This window comes from Musca domestica, unplaced genomic scaffold, assembly GCF_030504385.1.
Source record: "Musca domestica strain aabys unplaced genomic scaffold, Musca_domestica.polishedcontigs.V.1.1 85, whole genome shotgun sequence".
NCBI classification, from domain to species: Eukaryota; Metazoa; Arthropoda; class Insecta; order Diptera; family Muscidae; genus Musca; species Musca domestica.
Genome location: NW_026712418.1, coordinates 2,381,183 through 2,398,543, shown reverse-complemented (window position 1 = coordinate 2,398,543; position 17,361 = coordinate 2,381,183). Strand labels below are relative to the sequence as shown.

At 35.5% G+C, this 17,361-nt stretch overlaps 1 protein-coding gene across 1 annotated transcript; it reads left to right on the top strand.

Annotated features, from left to right (window-relative positions):
- Nucleotides 1-4,220: 4,220 nt before the first annotated feature.
- Nucleotides 4,221-17,324, top strand: LOC101891239 (sodium-dependent proline transporter). Its single transcript, XM_005185900.4, has 11 exons — nt 4,221-4,490; nt 8,506-8,640; nt 8,706-8,860; nt 8,944-8,980; nt 9,040-9,076; nt 9,139-9,265; nt 9,325-9,652; nt 11,376-11,524; nt 11,586-11,714; nt 14,124-14,330; nt 16,937-17,324. Exons 1-11 carry the CDS (start codon nt 4,328-4,330, stop codon nt 17,249-17,251), a joined length of 1,782 nt encoding a protein of 593 aa, XP_005185957.2. The 5' UTR covers nt 4,221-4,327; the 3' UTR covers nt 17,252-17,324.
- Nucleotides 17,325-17,361: the final 37 nt, after the last annotated feature.

Genomic DNA, 17,361 nt, shown 5'->3' with positions numbered 1-17,361 from the left:
TGTTTGTGTATTTTTTGGTGTTGGATGGAGGTAAGTTTTTGAATAATCGCCATTCTGTAGAGCAGTGCAGATTTGTGAACGTTGCATATAGGCGAAGCAAGAAACAGAAAAACGCCACAGCGCACAATGGTCCAATATGTAAGGGAAGGTGTGGAAAAAATGTTTCCATACAACTAATCGATCTGATTTTTTCGAGTAGCTTTATGATGAGTAAACCAGTAAGGAAAAGTCAATAGTCGGGCGCGGCCGACTATATGATACCCTACACCACTATGCCTATTTAGTAGAGCTCCCTTAACAAAAGAATTTATTTCAAGTAGATCATACCACCTATCAATATTTGGCTATAGAACAATGATAGTTTTCTTTAGAGTGCGTGATATCACTTGGAAAAGGATTATATTAAAACAAGTAAAGAAGCTGTAAGTTCGGCCGGGCCGAACTTTGTATACCCTCCACCATTTGGTACAAATTTGGAAATTTAAAAAAAAAATAAAATCCGTTAAAAATCCTGTTAAAATCTTAAAAATACCGAATTTAGCCGTATATTAGGGTCAATACGACGACGTGGACCTACAATTTTCTGGCATAGGATGTAGTATCCATTACGAACTTCAAATACCAAATTTAAAACAATTCCGGTAAATAATGTCGCTAAAATCATCAAAATACCGAATATCGGGGGTACCGTTATATGGGGGCTATACGAAGACCTGGACCTGCACAGACAATTTTCCGTCATAGGCTGTAGCATTCATTACGAACTTCAAGTACCAAATTTGAAATAGTTCCGGTAAATAATATCGCTAAAATCATCGAAATACCGAATATCGGGAGGTACCGTAACATGGGGGCTATACCAAAACGTGGACCTGCATGGCCCATTTTCAATACCAAAAGTCCTGCAGACATAATATACATTTGAATAAAATTTCATTAATCTACTTCAATTCGTTCGGAAGCTAGAGTGATTTCCACAGATGGATAGACGAACAGACGGAAGGACATAACTAAATCGACATAGACCGTGGACCTGCGCAGACAATTTTCTGTCATAGGCTGTAGCATTCATTACGAACTTCAAGTACCAAATTTGAAATAGTTCCGGAAAATAATATCGCTGAAATCATCGAAATACCGAATATCGGGAGGTACCGTAACATGGGGGCTATACCAAAACGTGGACCTGCATGGACCATTTTCAATACCAAAAGTCCTGCAGACATAATATACATTTTAATAAAATTTCATCAATCTACTTCATTTCGTTCGGAAGCTAGAGTGATTTCCACAAATGGATAGACGAACAGACGGAAGGACATCACTAAATCGACATAGAATTTATATACTATATATACTACACTATACAAGAATATATATACTTTGTGGAGTCTAAAATGTATTTTTCGAGGTATTACAAACGGAATGACAAACTTAATATACCCTCCATACTATGGTGGAGGGTATAAAAATATATATCGGAGCCGAGTTCCAAAAAATTAAAACGTACGTCCCGAAATCCACTCCATTTGGACTGATATTAGCCATTATTTGCAGAATAAACCAGAAATCGGATTAAGGATATATATATGAGCTATATCAAAATCTTTGCCGATCTCGATAAAATTTGGCAAAGGTATTTCCGAGCTCTATAAGTTATCTGGAATCAAATATCATTGTTGTCGAATGTATATTACGAATATGAGGGACTTTAACACCAAATCGGATGAAACCTACACGTGGGAGCTATAGCCATATCTGAAACGATTTTCTCGGAATTCGATGTACTTGCTTCTAGACCGAATTCGGTCTGATGTACCAAAATTCAGAACTTTTGGACTGATATTGGCAATAATAAACCTGATATCAGATAAAGATATATATGGAAGCTATATCCTAATTTGATGCGATTTCGATAAAATTTGACAGAGGTATTTTCGGGCAGTATCTGATGTCCAGTATAAAATATCATTCTTCCAGAGTGCATATTACGCTTGTGAGGTACTTAAACCCCCAAATCGGATGAAACATATACAGGGTGAAATGAAGAAATTGCAACCAACTTCAGACTACTGTAATTTATAAGCCACCCGTCCGACTGCTGTCAAAATTATTCCAGTGACAGCTCATTATATTGTTTACAAGCGTACAAAAACATTTGGGTGAGAATTTTTCAGAAAAAAAGTTATTCCTGGTGGAATTCAAGCGCGATAGTGTTATTTCTTTATATTTGCCTGGAAAACCACAGGTGGCTATCGTTAGAGTGTCTCGTACCATCGCTTGTTACCGTGATACTGATAGCGTAGCTCCCCGACGACATGGAAGGGAACGGAAGAAACAGCAACATCAGAGGAAATGATTCGAAAAGTAAATAAACGACTTGATCGAAACACGCGTCGCAGTGGCCGAAAAATGGCTCGTGAGCTGAACATATCGCAATATTCCATTCGGCAAATATTGAAAAATGAGCTCGGGGTAAAGCCATTGAAATTCCAAAAAGTGCAAGAACTTACACCGCAACCGAAAGCAAATATACTCAAAAGAGCTAAGGAGTTGCTTCGTTTGGTCAAAAGTGGTGAACTGCCGAATTTGGTTTTCTCCGATGAAAAATATTCCTTCTCCAGCAGTTTGTATACAGCTGAAAATGCGCAACTTTGGTTGGCCACCAGAACTCAAGCGCCACCAGAACTCAAGCGCCTGGTGAGTGTGTGGGCCGCCATAACAGTCGATGGTCGCTCTCTGTTCTAATTAATCGACCGTGGCATCAGAATAACTGCCAATATTATCGCGAAAATATTCTGGAGGGTGCACTAAAGCCTTGGGCACGCAAGCATTTTGGCCGCAGACCTTGGACATTCCAACAGGACTCAGCACCATCGCACCATCGACACCCAGAAATGCTTACAAAACAAGGTTCATCGCTTCATTTTCAGCGCACAATGGCCACCAAAATCTCCGGATACCAATCCGTTGGACTATTGTGTCTGGAGTATTTTGGAAAGCAAGGTTGTTACTAAAAAGTACCAAAGTGTCGATCACCCCAAGCAAGCGCTTCTCGGGGAATGGGTCAAAATACCGCAGAGCAACATTCGGGCAACGTGTGACGATTTCGTTGGCCGTTTGAAGGCCATAATTCGTGCCAAAGGTGACCACTTCGATCAAATCTAAACTTATTCTAAACTTTGATGCTATTTCCGACATTTTTGGCTTTCATGCAATGAAATTAAAAAAAAAAAAGTTAAAACTATGGCATTTGACTTTATTGCAGTTTTTTGATCTCACCCCGTGAGCTATAGCTATATCTGAACCTATTTTCTCCAAATTTGATTTAATTTCTGGTTGACTGAATTCGGTGGGTCTTACCAAAATACAGGTCATTTGAACTTATATTAGCCATTTGCCATTAACCCGAAATCGGTTGAAGATATATGGGAGTTATATCTAAATCTGATCCGATTATCACCAATTTCAATAGGATTCGTCTTTTGGCCAAACAAATATTATTTGCAAAAATTTCATCTCAATCGAATAATAAATGCCATCTGCATTTTGTTCTCAAGAATACATGGACGGGCAGACGGACGAAAGACGGACTGACATGCATAAATCGACTCAGAAAGTGATTCTATGAAGATCCTCAAAAATAACCGTGATAGACCGATTCATTCTCCATGTTACATACAAGTTCACAATGTTATAATGACCTTACCACTACGTGGTGTAGGGTATAAAAATGAGCTACAATGGGCAATTTTCTTCATGCATTATAGGTGTCTATAAAAAATTCACCAAGCCATAATGCAGAAACCTATGACAAATGTCGCCATTTGTGGTTTTAATACAACCACCACCACAAACCAGTGTAATAAATCTGAAGAAAGTTCGATATGTTTAATTTGGTATCATATGATACCGAACTTTTCGACTTGACCTCTGTATTTAATACTTTCCCACTCACATGAACATATTTCTCAAATAGAGTAAATAATATTCACAGTTTCACTAAGTTTCTCCGCAAGATCTCCTTTTCAAACCAAATCGTTATCAGCGTTGACCAATATTATTAGCATTTTTAGAGGTTTTCTTGAAAACAAAAAAAAACAAAATATTGAGAATTTCCCCAACTGCAGCGATAAACTGTCATCTCTCATTGTGCACTTCTACGAAATTAAAAATATCATTTCATTCACATTAAAACTTAAGAATTGAAAATTCTTTTCTCAAACCGTGATTGTATTCCGAACGATTAAGACCACAGAATTAAAAAAATAAAAACATCTCAACAAATAAATAAAAAAAAAAACAAAAACACTTGAACGTCGCGATAATGATTTATGAATCATCCTACGAAAGTGGTGGCAGTCCATTTCTACCCGATTTGAAACGAGGATATTGGTCAAAGGCCAGTGATTTTCTCTATGCTGGTCTTAGTATAGGATTTCGCTTAGATGTTTTTGCCCTAACATGGGTCGCCAGGGTGGAAACTGGAGGTACAACAAAAAAAAATTAAAAATCAATAGAGTGTGGAAAGTGAAGTCACAAATAAGTTATTGAAAAATTTTGAAATAATTGAATAAAATTCAAATGTGATTTTCGAAATTTTCCCCCATTGGAATTCAAAATCCCAAAGTGACAAACAAAAGAATGAAAGCAAATTTTTTTTGATTTGTGAAAGTAAACATGTACACATATATTTGTACATTTGTCTGTGCATCAAAAGATGATAAGAAATTCAAGTGAATCAGATCAGAGGCGTAGCAACCATTAAAAATGTAATAACAAAAGTCAATTTTTTGAATTCTTGTGTTTTAAGCTTTGTCTATGACAATTAAAATCGTGTTCGGAAAGACATTTTGGAAGTTTTGTGCTTAAAGTCAACGAAAAGTACTAAATGGTACTTAATAAACCATTTAGGATAGAGTTAATAGCATGATTTTTATATGCCCTACTGACTACTGTAAACATAAAATAAATGACAAGATTTTGAAAAAACAAGTAAAAAAGCTGTAAGTTCGGCCGGGCCGAACTTTGAATACCCTCCACCATTTGGAACGAATTTGGCAATTCTCAAAAACAATAAAATCCGTAAAAAAGTCTTTTAAAATCTTAAAAAACCGAATGTAACTGTTACATTTGATCTGCATAGGTAACATTTGTCATAAGCCATTACAATATTCAAATGCGAAAAAATCGGTGAATAATGTAGCTAATATCATCAAAATACCGAATATCGGGAGGTACCGTTATATGGGGATATACGAAGATGTAGACCTGCACAGACAATTTTCTGTCTTAGGCTGTAGTATTTATTTCAAACTTCAAATACCAAATTTGAAAGAATTCCGTTGAATAATGTCGCTAAAATCAACAAAGAACCGAATGTCGGGAGGTACCGTTATATGGGGGCTATACGAAGACGTGGACCTGCACAGACAATTTTCTGTCTTTGGTTGTAGCATTCATTTCGAACTTCAAATACCAAATTTGAGACAATTCCGATGAATAATGTCGCAAAAGTCATCAAAATACCCAATATCGGTAGGTTCCGTTATATGGGGGCTATACGAAGACGTGGACCTGCACAGATAATTTTCTGTCTTTTGTTGTAGCATTCATTTCGAACTTCAAATACCAAATTTGAGACAATTCCGATGAATAGTGTCGCAAAAGTCATATATATATATATATATATATATATATATATATATATATATATATATATATATATATATACACGAAAAATGTTACAAGGTACTTAATATTGTACCAAGAAAGTAAGGGTTTTGAAAATACGTGCTCTAATTTTTAATCTGACACATATTCCGAACAGTTGGAAATTCTAACAAAAAGTGAATGATAACAATTAAATATTGTGTAATTAAATATAACAAGTGATTTGGAAGAGTCAAGAATCTGACAAAAGTGCGAAAATTACTAAAAGGGACTTAATATTTTATCATGGATATTGAAGGATGGGGAAGACCTGGAGCTTTTTTTACCCTGTGGTAAGGGTATTAGGTCTTTGTGCATTTGTTTGTAACAAGGAGAAGGAAGCGAGCTAGACCCAAAGTTACTTTTGAGGATCTTCATAGAATCACTTTCTGAGTCGATATATGCACGTCAGTCCCCCGTCCATCCGCTCGTCCATGTATTCTTGTGAAAAAATGCAGGTCGCATTTATTATTCGATTGAGATGAAATTTTGCAAGCAATATTTGTTTGGCCCACGGATTGGTGATAATCGAATCAGATTTGGATATAGCTCCAATATATCTTTAACCGTTTTCGGGTTAATTGTGCACCAAATGGCCAATATAAGCACAAATGACCTGAAGAAGCAAGTACTTCAAATTTGGAGAAAATCGATTTAGATATAGCTATAGCACCCATATATATGTTTCATCAGATTTGGGGTTTTAAGTCCCTAGCATACGTAATATGCGCTCCACAAGAATGATATTTGGTACCAGATTTTAGATACAGCTCAGAAATGTTCAGCCCAAATGGAATGAATTGTGGCGTGTCCGACATAGTAGCATGTACTTCAAATTTGGTGAAACCCTGTTAAGAAATAGCTATAGCTCCCATACATATGTTTTATCCGATTCAGGGTTTAAAGTCCCTCACAGGCGTAATATGCGCTCCACAACAATGATCTTTGGTACCAGATATCAGATACAGCTCTGAAATAAGTGTATCAAATTTTGTCAAGATCGATTCAGATTTGGATATAGCTCCTATATATATATATATATATATATATATATATATATATATATATATATATATATCTTCAACCGATTTCGGGTAAATATAGCCAATATTAATCCAAATGACTTGAATTTTAGCATATCCGACAGAATTCAGTCTAAAAACAAGTACATTAAATTTGGTGGAAATCGGTTCAGATATAGCCATAGCTCCCATATATATGTTTCATCCGATTTGGTGTTTAAGTCCGTCACATTCGTAATATGCACTAATATTTGGTACCAGATATCAGATACAGTCCAGAAATACATCTGCTTAATTTTATCAAAATCGGTTCAGATTTGGGTGAAATAAAAAAAAAACTGCAACAAAGTCAAACGGCATAATTTTTACATTTTTTTATGTTTTTGAATGAAAGCAAAAAATGTCGGAAATACCATAAACTTTTAGAAAAAGTTTAGGTTTGTTCGAATTGGTCACCTTTTGACACGAATTATGGCCTTAAAACGACCAATGAAACCGTCACACGATGCCCGAATGTTGCTCTGCGTTATTTTGGATCATTCCCGGCGAGGCGCGGAACCTCAATTTGTAACCATTCTTCTAATGCCATGGCGGACCACACCATCACCATGGCCGACGCTTGAGTTCTGGTGGTCTACCGATGGTGCACATTTTCAGCTGACCTTTTTGGCAAGTAAACATGATAATATTGTTTTTTTCAAACTGCTGGACAACGAATGTTTTCTCATCGGAAAAACCAAATTCGGCAGTTCACCACTTTCGGCCAAGCGAAGCAACTCTTTAGATCGTTTGAGTCTATTTTCCTTCTGTTGCGGTGTAAGCTCTTGCACTTTTTGGAATTTCAATGGCTTTACCCCGAGCTCATTTTTCAAGTATTTGCCGAATGGAATATTGCGATATGTTTAGCTCACGCGCCATTTTTCGGCCACTGCGACGCGGGTTTAGATCGAACCATTTCTTCTGATGTTGCTGCTTTCTTCCGTCCACTTCCTTGACGTCGGGCTACGCTACCAGTATCACGGTAACGAACATTGACGGAAGGCATACATTTGTCGGCAGAACCGACTGATAATTTTTAAAATGGTTATAGTTATAAATGGGCTTTATGGAGGTATGGCGAGGGAACCCAAACTGCTTTTTGGAATTTGGATCTACTAACCGAATACTCTTACCTCCACTTGGAATTTCGCACCTCCACAGATTGGCTGCTACACAGTGTTATTTTCCATATAATTCTATTAATCTAAATGTCATCCACTATACTATAGAGGATACATACAAGTCCACGATATTTGATATTTTTTCGATTTTAGCAACATTTTTCAAGGAAAATATTTCAAGATTGTTAAGAGGAGTTCGCAATAGGCCTTCTCGGGCAGATAATTGGCTCTACAGGTCCATAAAACGTTAATTAAGTCCCCATTTGCTTGCACCACCCCATGTTGGGTATTTTCATAATTTTAGAGTAAAAATTTTTGGAAATTTGCAAATTGGTGGAGGATTTTACAAAGTAGGACCAGCTGAGTTTATTTGTTTGCCTTCTTTTTATGTAAAAATCTTTAACAATTGGAAACTAAAATTTAAATAAATAACTTAAAATTCGTTTTTTTTTCAAAAATGGATTATTTGAGGCATATCATCCATAGGCATAGTAAGTGATATCAAATATTTTCGAGAAATATGTCGTTTTTGGGCATTTATACTTAAGCTTTAATCCTTTGTCACTGTGTCCTTTTGGCTTCCCAGTTATATATTATCTTCTGTTTTTCAGTAAGTGGCTTTCTGCCAGCATATTTGATCAGTCTGGCGTCGTATGTAGTTCCATTGCTTGTTGTGAAATCATTTTTGGGTCAATTTTCAAGTAGTGGATTTATATCGGCGCTGAGGTTATGTCCACTTTTCAAAGGTAAGATAAGTTTCCTTAAAATCAATTAATAAAAAAAATCTTAAAAATACATTCTTTTGTAAAAGGCATTGGCTATGTTTCATTGTTCCTGAACGTGTGTGTCCTGGTCTATTACAGCGTGTTTGCCATGATACCATTGTTCTACTTGTTGACCTCATTCAAGCCGACATTGCCATGGAGCTGTGAGGGCATACGAAAGTGGACGCAAGAGGATGTACTTGTAAGTTGTGGTATGGATTATTTTGAGCGAAATGGAAGTGGAAGTTATTTATTAATAATAAATAAATTTGACCCTTTTCTTAGTTGTGTCCATCTGTGGACGATGATCCATGTGAGGGGGGTAAGTATAGGACTTGGAACGTTTATATGATTTTAAATAAATTTTCTGCGATTTTTTAGGTTGCTATAAATCCGTGGCCTCATCTTTGTATTTTTAGTAAGTCTAAAATCCCAATAAAACTTTATCTAAGTTTCTTATCTCAAAATTGTGTTTTCCAGCAATCTGTTTGGCAAATACAGTTTCTTGGGCTTAAATATTCACATGTCCTGGCATTTGGTATTAACCCTTCTACTGCTGTGGATCATAATTGCTGTGATATTTTACAAATTAACATCAACAGAAAAAGTGAATAAATCATAATTTACTTTTATTGAATTTATAAAAATTCCGATTTTTTTTTTCAGATTGGTCAATTTGTGCGATATTCCGTCCAAATTATCCTAAGTGTATTGCTGATTTTCATCGTGCGCTATTCATTTCTTCCGGGCACAGTGGAACACTATAAACGAATCATTCAACCCAACTGGGATGATTTCTTTTCGGAAATGGGAAAATTACCCGCTTATGGTCTCGCGGCATTTGGTCCGGGATGGGGTCTTTTCATTACCCTGTCAAGTTTTAATAAATTTCGAACAAATATCACACGAAGCAGTTGGATAATTGGCATCGGTCAGATGTTTGTAATTTTCGGTTTGGATATGTTGGAGAAATTCATAAATCTGCATTTGAAGTGTAAGTATCGAAACCGAAGTATATAACATTTGTCTACAAAATAAGGCTTAAAGCGGAACTTTAATTCTAAAAAAAAAAAAACAAAAAAAGAGGAATTTTAATCGCATTTAATCGGATGTTAAAAAAAAAAAAATTTGTAAATTTAGTCGGAAGGAAATTTCCTGGAATTATAAAAACCAGATATGAATCCAGACCTCAATATCAAAATTGCGGGATTCCAACTCTATACTTTGCGCAATACCAAATTTAGTACCATTTGGTCCATTTCGTACTATTATAGTACACATTTCCAAAACCACCTCCATATCTCATTCTCAGATACAAATAGTGACCTCAATACAGCATTTCATATTTCAGTTTGGTCTCTGCTTCTAACATCAAATTTAGTACCACTTTGTACTGCTCGTACAATTATAGAAAACATTTCCAAAACCACCTACATATCTCAATCCCAAATATATATAGAAAGAGAGGGAGAGACCTCAATAACCTATTTCGTTATTCCAGCTCTATCCCTTCAATTAATACCAAATTTGGTACCATTTGGTACTTTTCGTACAATTATAGTACATATTTCCCAAACCACCTCCATATCTGAATAAAAGATACCAACAGGACCTTTATATCCAATTTCTGCATTTCAGCTCTCTTCCTTCACTCAATACCAAATTTAGTACAAATTGGTACTTTTTGTACATTTATAATACGCATTTTCCAAACCACCTCCATATGTAAATACCATATATAAACAGAGACCTCAATATCAAATTTCAGGATACCAGCTCTATACTTTCACCAAATTTAGTACCTTTTGGTAGTTTTCGTAAATTTATAGTACATATTTCCAAAACCACGTCCATGTCTTAATCACATATACCAAATTTCCGGATACCAGTTCTATTCCTTCATTCAATAACAAATTCTGTACTATTTAGTACATTTCGTACAATTATAACTCGCATTTCGAAAACCACCTCCATATCTCAATCCCAGATACCAACAAAGACCTTAATATCGAATTTCAGGATTTTACCCCTGTTCCTTCACCCAGCCCTATTCCTTTACCCAATACCAAATTTAGTACTATTTAGTACTTTTCGTACAATTATCGTACACATTTCCAAACCACCGACAAATCTCAAACACAAATACCACCAGTAATCTAAATATCAAATTTCAGAATTGTATCTCTATCCCTTCAACCAATACTAAACGTATAGTACCATTTAGTACTTTTCGTACATATATAGTACACATTTCCAAAACCATGCCTCATATGTCCAGGCTACACATGAACAGCGACCCTAATACCAAATTTCGGATTTCAAGCACAATCTATTCACCCATTACAAAATTGTACCAAATATAGTACTATTTAGTACTTTTCGTGCAGTTGTAGTACCCACTTCAAAACTCAACTCTATATCACAAACCTACCACCAACAGCGACCCCAATGCAAAACTTCAGTATTCCAGCTTCATCCGCTCACCCTAAACCTAATTGCTCCAAATTTAGTACCATTTAGAACAGTTCTTAAACTTAGTACACATTTCCAAAACCACCCTCATGTATCAAACATACTTTTCTCATTTGGTTCTCACACCAAATTTCAAGGTTTTAGCTCTATCTGATCAAACTTTTCGTGACCTTAAATTTCGATTTTCTAAAAAACTTTTTGTACATCGATCCTGCACTCCAACATTGACTTTTTTATTTTTGCAGCTTCAACTGAAGACCGCTACTTTCGCCAGCAGACACAATTTGGAACATTTTTCCTAACAAGCGGCAGTTCTTTGGCAGCCTTAGGTTGGCCCAATTTTTGGTCAATTTTATTCTATTCTATGCTAGTTTTAGCTGCTGTAGTTTTGATGGTAAAGAAGAAAAAAATTCATTCAGATTAAATATTTAAAAAAATCTCTTTCTCTCTTTCAGGTCATACAACTGCAATCGATATTGACGAGTATTTTCGACGAATTTGTCTTTCTCCGAGAACAAAAGTTGCGTTTCACCCTGTACGTTATAGCACCAATGGCCATCCTGTCGCTGTACTTTTCTTCATTGGTATGTAAAGGTGAAGCGAATGTAAAAATTATTAATAAAACAAGTAAAACGAGTTAAGTTCGGATGGGTAAAAATTCCTCCACCAGGAGAAAATCTGTACAAATAAAAGTATCGGAATTGAATTCGCTTCTATTTTTTTCCAATTAAGTCGGTGTGTAAAAAGTCTTCAAAACATCGAACCATTATGAGTAAAATAAGACATAAGACATGTCGGTGCATGTCCTCTAATAGCCCCCATACAAAAATAACTGCCGATACTCGGTATTTTGACGATTTAGATCACTTTTCAAACGAAATTGTTTAAAATTCGGCACTTAGAGGTTGTGACGGATTCCACCTCCTGTAGCAAAACATTGTTTATGTAGCTCCACGTTTCTTCTAGCCCCGAAACGACAGTATATCCCAAATTTCTGTATTTTTGGAATTTAAACTTACTCATAAGGTGGTACATTCGAATATTTGGTGTTTTGGTGATTTTATCCGCATTTTCTAGCAGATATTTAAACCCTACACCGAATATTGGTAAGGGTATTATGAATTTGTGCATTTGTTTGTAATATGGAGAAGGAAGCGAGTAGACCCATTGTTACTTTTGAGGATCTTCATAGAATCACTTTCTGAGTCGATTTATGCATGTCAGTCCGTCTGTCCGTTCATACGCCGGTCCATGTATTTTTGTGAACAAAATGCTGCTCGGATTTATTATCCGATTGAGATCAAATTTTCCAAACTTATTTAAACTGAAGAGAATCGGTTCAAATTTAGATATAGCTCCCATATATATCTTCAACCGATTTCGGATTAATTGTGCACCAAATGGCCAATATCAGTCCAAATGGCATATCCGACCTAATTCAGCCTGGAAGCAAGCACATAAAATTTGGTGAAAATCTTTTCAGATATAGCTACAGCTCACATATATACGTTTCATCCGCTTTGGGGTTTTAAGTCCCACATATGCGTAATATGCACTCCACAACAATAGTCTTTGGTACCAGATATCAGATACAGTGCAGAAATACCTTTGGCGCATTTTATCGAGATCGGGTCGGATTTGGATATAACTCCCATATATATCTTTATTTCAGGTTTATTGTGCACCAAATGGTTAATATCAGCAAAAATGCACTGAACTTTGGCACTTCCGACGGAATTCAGCCCAGAAACAAGTTCTTCAAATATTGGTGAAAATCGATTCAGATATACCTATAGCTTCCATATATAAGTTTCATCCGATTTGGTGTTAAGTCACTCATATTCGTAATTATTATTATTATTATGGAGTACACAAGAATGACGTTTGGCATCCGATACAGCCCAGAAATACCTCTGACAAATTTTATTAAGATCGGTTCAAGATTGTATATAGCTCCCATATACATCTTCAATCGATTTCGGATTAATTGTGCACCAAATGACCAATATCAATCCAAACGACCTGCATTTTGGCACATCCGACCGAATTCAGTCTAGAAGCAAGTACATCAGATTGGGAGAAAATCGGTTCAGATATAGCTATAACTCCCATATATATCCCATAGATATTTTGTAGTGCTCGGAAATATCTTTGCCAAAATTTATCGAAATCGGCTCAGATTTGGACATAGCTCCCATATATATCCTTAATCCGATTTGAGGTTTATTGTGCAACTTATGGCTAATATCAGACAAAATGGAGTGAATTTCGGGTCTTATGATTACATCCGATATATATTTTTTTTAATATAAGCCTCCTCGAAGTGGTATCATGCACTTTATAACAATGATAAAAAGATAAAAATGTCTCCGTCAAGTTTGGTGAAAATTGATTCAGAATTGGACATGCCTTCCATATATCAGTTCGCTCTGTAAGCAAATTATAACTGCTCTAAAGCCAAAGGATGATAGGTGGTATGATCTACTTTAAAAAAAAAATCCCAATATAAATTCTTTTGTCACGGGTGCTCTATTAAATTGGGCATAGTGGTGTAGAGTATCATATAGTCGGCCCCGCCCGGATTTTGACTTCATATTACTGGTTTTAACTTTTTTTATTAGAAGATGAGATATAGCGGACCACTCCTTCTGGTACCTCCCCACAAAGGAACAAATGAGCATCCGATTCTTTTCAAAATTTGCACATCGAAATTTATCTACAAACACAAGACGTATAACCCTTATAACATGGATGCATGTCGGTGATTCTTTTTAAACTCAATATATCTCAATGTTTCAGTAGACCTAAGATTCAATGTGAATATAGAATTTTATGACCCATCCCTTCTTAAAAATCTACCCTAAAAAGGGGTCAACATTTTAAATGTTTACAAATCTAAAAAATTTTAAAATAATTATTCGATACTTCTTTTAACTTGTAAAATTGATAATTGATCTATTTTCAAATGTTTAATTGTTCTTGCGTATTTTCAGAGTGGCTACGAGTCAAGTGTAAATCTAATGCTAGAGACTTTCATAAGTCAATCGCTGGTGAATCTACTTCTAATTTTATTGGTAACCTGGATCTATGGCCGCGAACGTTTTCAGCGTGACATATTTTTTATGACCAATCAACGATTCGACACATTGGATGTGTATGTTTTGAGATTCTTTGCCCCATTGTGCATGTTGGTGGTATTGGTGAGTGTAAAATGAATAAAAAAACTCTTTAAGGAAATTGTGCTGCATCAGAAGCATTGAAAACTCCTAGAAGTACCAATAATTACATGTATTGGATAAGCTTCTTGGATTATATGAATTTTCTTTGAATAATTTCTCCGAAGTCATACTTATAACAAACCAGTAAGGAAAGGTCAAAAGTCGGGCGGGGTCGACTTGATGATGCTCTACACCACTATGGGCATTTAGTAGAGTTCCCGCAACAAAAAATTTTATATTGGGAATTTATGTGAGGTAGATCATACCAACTATGAACCTTATTTGAATGCGTATCATGGCATTAGAGTAGTAATAATTTGGGAACTATATCCAATTCTGAACATTTGGCTTTAGAGCAGTTATGATTTGGTTTCGAACTAATATAGGGGAGTCATATCCAATTCTGAATAGATTTTCACTAAATTTGACGGAGACATTTTAATCTTTTATACCAAATAACACCAATTATTTGCAAAATAAACCTGAAATCGGATTAAGGATGTATATATGGAAGCTATATCCAAATCTTAGCCGATCTCGATAAAATTTGGCAAAGGTATTTCCAAGCACTATAAGATATCTGGAACCACATTTCATTGTTGTCGAATGCATATTACGAATGTGAGGGACCTAAAGACCAATTCGGATGAAACATATATATCGGAGCTATAGCTATATTTGAGCCGATTTTCTCCAAATTCGATTTACTTGCTTTTAAACTGAACTCGGTTCGATGTACCGAAATTCAGGACTTTTGGACAGATATTGACCATTTGGTGCACCATTAACTCGAAATCGGTTGAAGATATATGTGAGAGCTATATCCGAATCTGAACCGATCTTGATAAAATTTGGCAGAGATGCATCTGACATTTGGTACCAAATATAATTCTTGTGGAGTGCATATTACGCATGTGAGGGACTTAAAACCCCAAATTGGATGAAACATATGTATGGAAGTTATAGCTATATCTGAACCGATTATCACCAAATTTGATGTACTTGCTTCTGTGCTGAATTCCATCAGAAGTGCCACAATTCAGTCCATTTGGGTTCATATTAGAATAAACCTGAAATCGGATAAAGATATATATAGGAGCTATATCCAAATCTGATCCGATCCTGACAAAATTTTTAACACTTATTTCTGCGCTGTGTCTGATACCTGACACCAAGGATTATTGTTGTGGAGTGACTTTAAACCCCAAATCGGATGAAATATATATATGGGAGCTTTAGGAGCCACATACCTGAACCGAATTCCAACAACTTTGATGGACTTGCTTCTAGACTGAATTCGGTCGGATGTGCCAGGTCATTTGGGCTGATATTGGCCATTTAGTGCACAATAAGCTCGAAATCGGTTGAAGAGATACATGGGAGCTGTATCGAAATCTGAACAAATTTTGATACAATTCGGCAAATATATTTTCGAGATCTATAAGATACCCAAATATCATTGTTGTCGAATGCATATTACGAATGTGGAGCTATATCTGAACCGATTTTCACCAAATATGATGCACTTGCATCTAGACTAAATTCGGTCGGATGTGCCAAAATTAAGGTAATTTAGACTAATATTAGCCATTAGCTAAAATCAGATAAAGATATATGTGGGAGCTATACCCACATCTGATCCTGACAAAAATTTTAACACTAACTACTAAAGATCGGATGAAACATATACATGGGAGCTATAGCTATATCTGAACCGATTTTCACCAAATTTTAAGTACTTGTTTCTGGGATGAATTCGGTCGGATGTGCCAAAATTCATGTAATTTCGACTGATAATGGCCATTTGGAGCACAATTAACCCGAAATCGGCTGAAGATATATGGGAGCTATATCTAAATGTGAACCGATTATCACCAATTTCAATAGGTTTTGTCCTTGGGCCGAACTATATATTGATTGGAAAATTTCATCTGAATCGGATAAAAATGCGATCTACACAAAAATACATGGACGAACGGACGGACGGACTGACATGCATTAATCGACCCATAAAGTGATTCTATCAATATCCTCAAGAATAACTATGGGTCTATATCGCTTTTTTCTCTATGTTACAAAGACATAATACCCTTTCTACTATGTGGTGTAGGGTATAAAAAGTACGAGTCATACTTGCAGTCCAATGTATATTAGAGTCATACGTGAAGTCAAATTTACATCGTTAGGATTTTTATAGCATACTTTTAGGCTTTCCTCAGAAATTTTAGGTCAGAGAAAAATGTTTTATAGTATAGGGTATATTAATATATTTTTTGTGTGAGAATATTATAGATATGATAAATATGTAAGTATAGTATTTATTTTAAATCAGCTCTTAAAAGCATGCTATAAAAATGTTTAATGTAGAAAATCACTATACATGGGACTCTAACATGATGTGTAATCGGCCCTTACATTCAGAAAAAAAAAATCTGCCTAAATTGTCACATTTGAAACACCTTTTTAATTATCATCCTCTTATGTTTTGAGTCAGTGCGTATTCCCACATAATATTTTAAATTTCCAATTTTTTTATGATTTGAGTATTATTTGAGTTACTTAAATTTTTCTTATATTTTTCTTTCCAGGTTGTTGTATCATTCATAATCCTATTCAATTACGCCTTTAGCGGTCATTCCACCAACTTCTTTGATGTTTTCATAAAGCTGTTGCCTTGGTTCTCAATTCCGGGCTTTATCATCTACACCCTGTACCGATCACAGGGTACTTTGAAGGAACGTTTTTTGAAATGCTGCCGCCCGAACGATTGGTATCCCATCGAAGCCGAAGAACGTGTGCGATATGAGGAGACCGTAAATAGTTCCAATATGTCGCATCCTCTAACGGATCTAAAATGGGATGATGAAGTGTTCGATGATGAAAATATTGTTGAAAATGCTTAAATTAAATTTAAATAATTAAATATGTATATTTTTAATAAAGACTGAAATAATTAATTAAATAAAAAAATATTGAAAAAAATGTGTTCAGTGTGGGGACGGTGAAAAGGTGT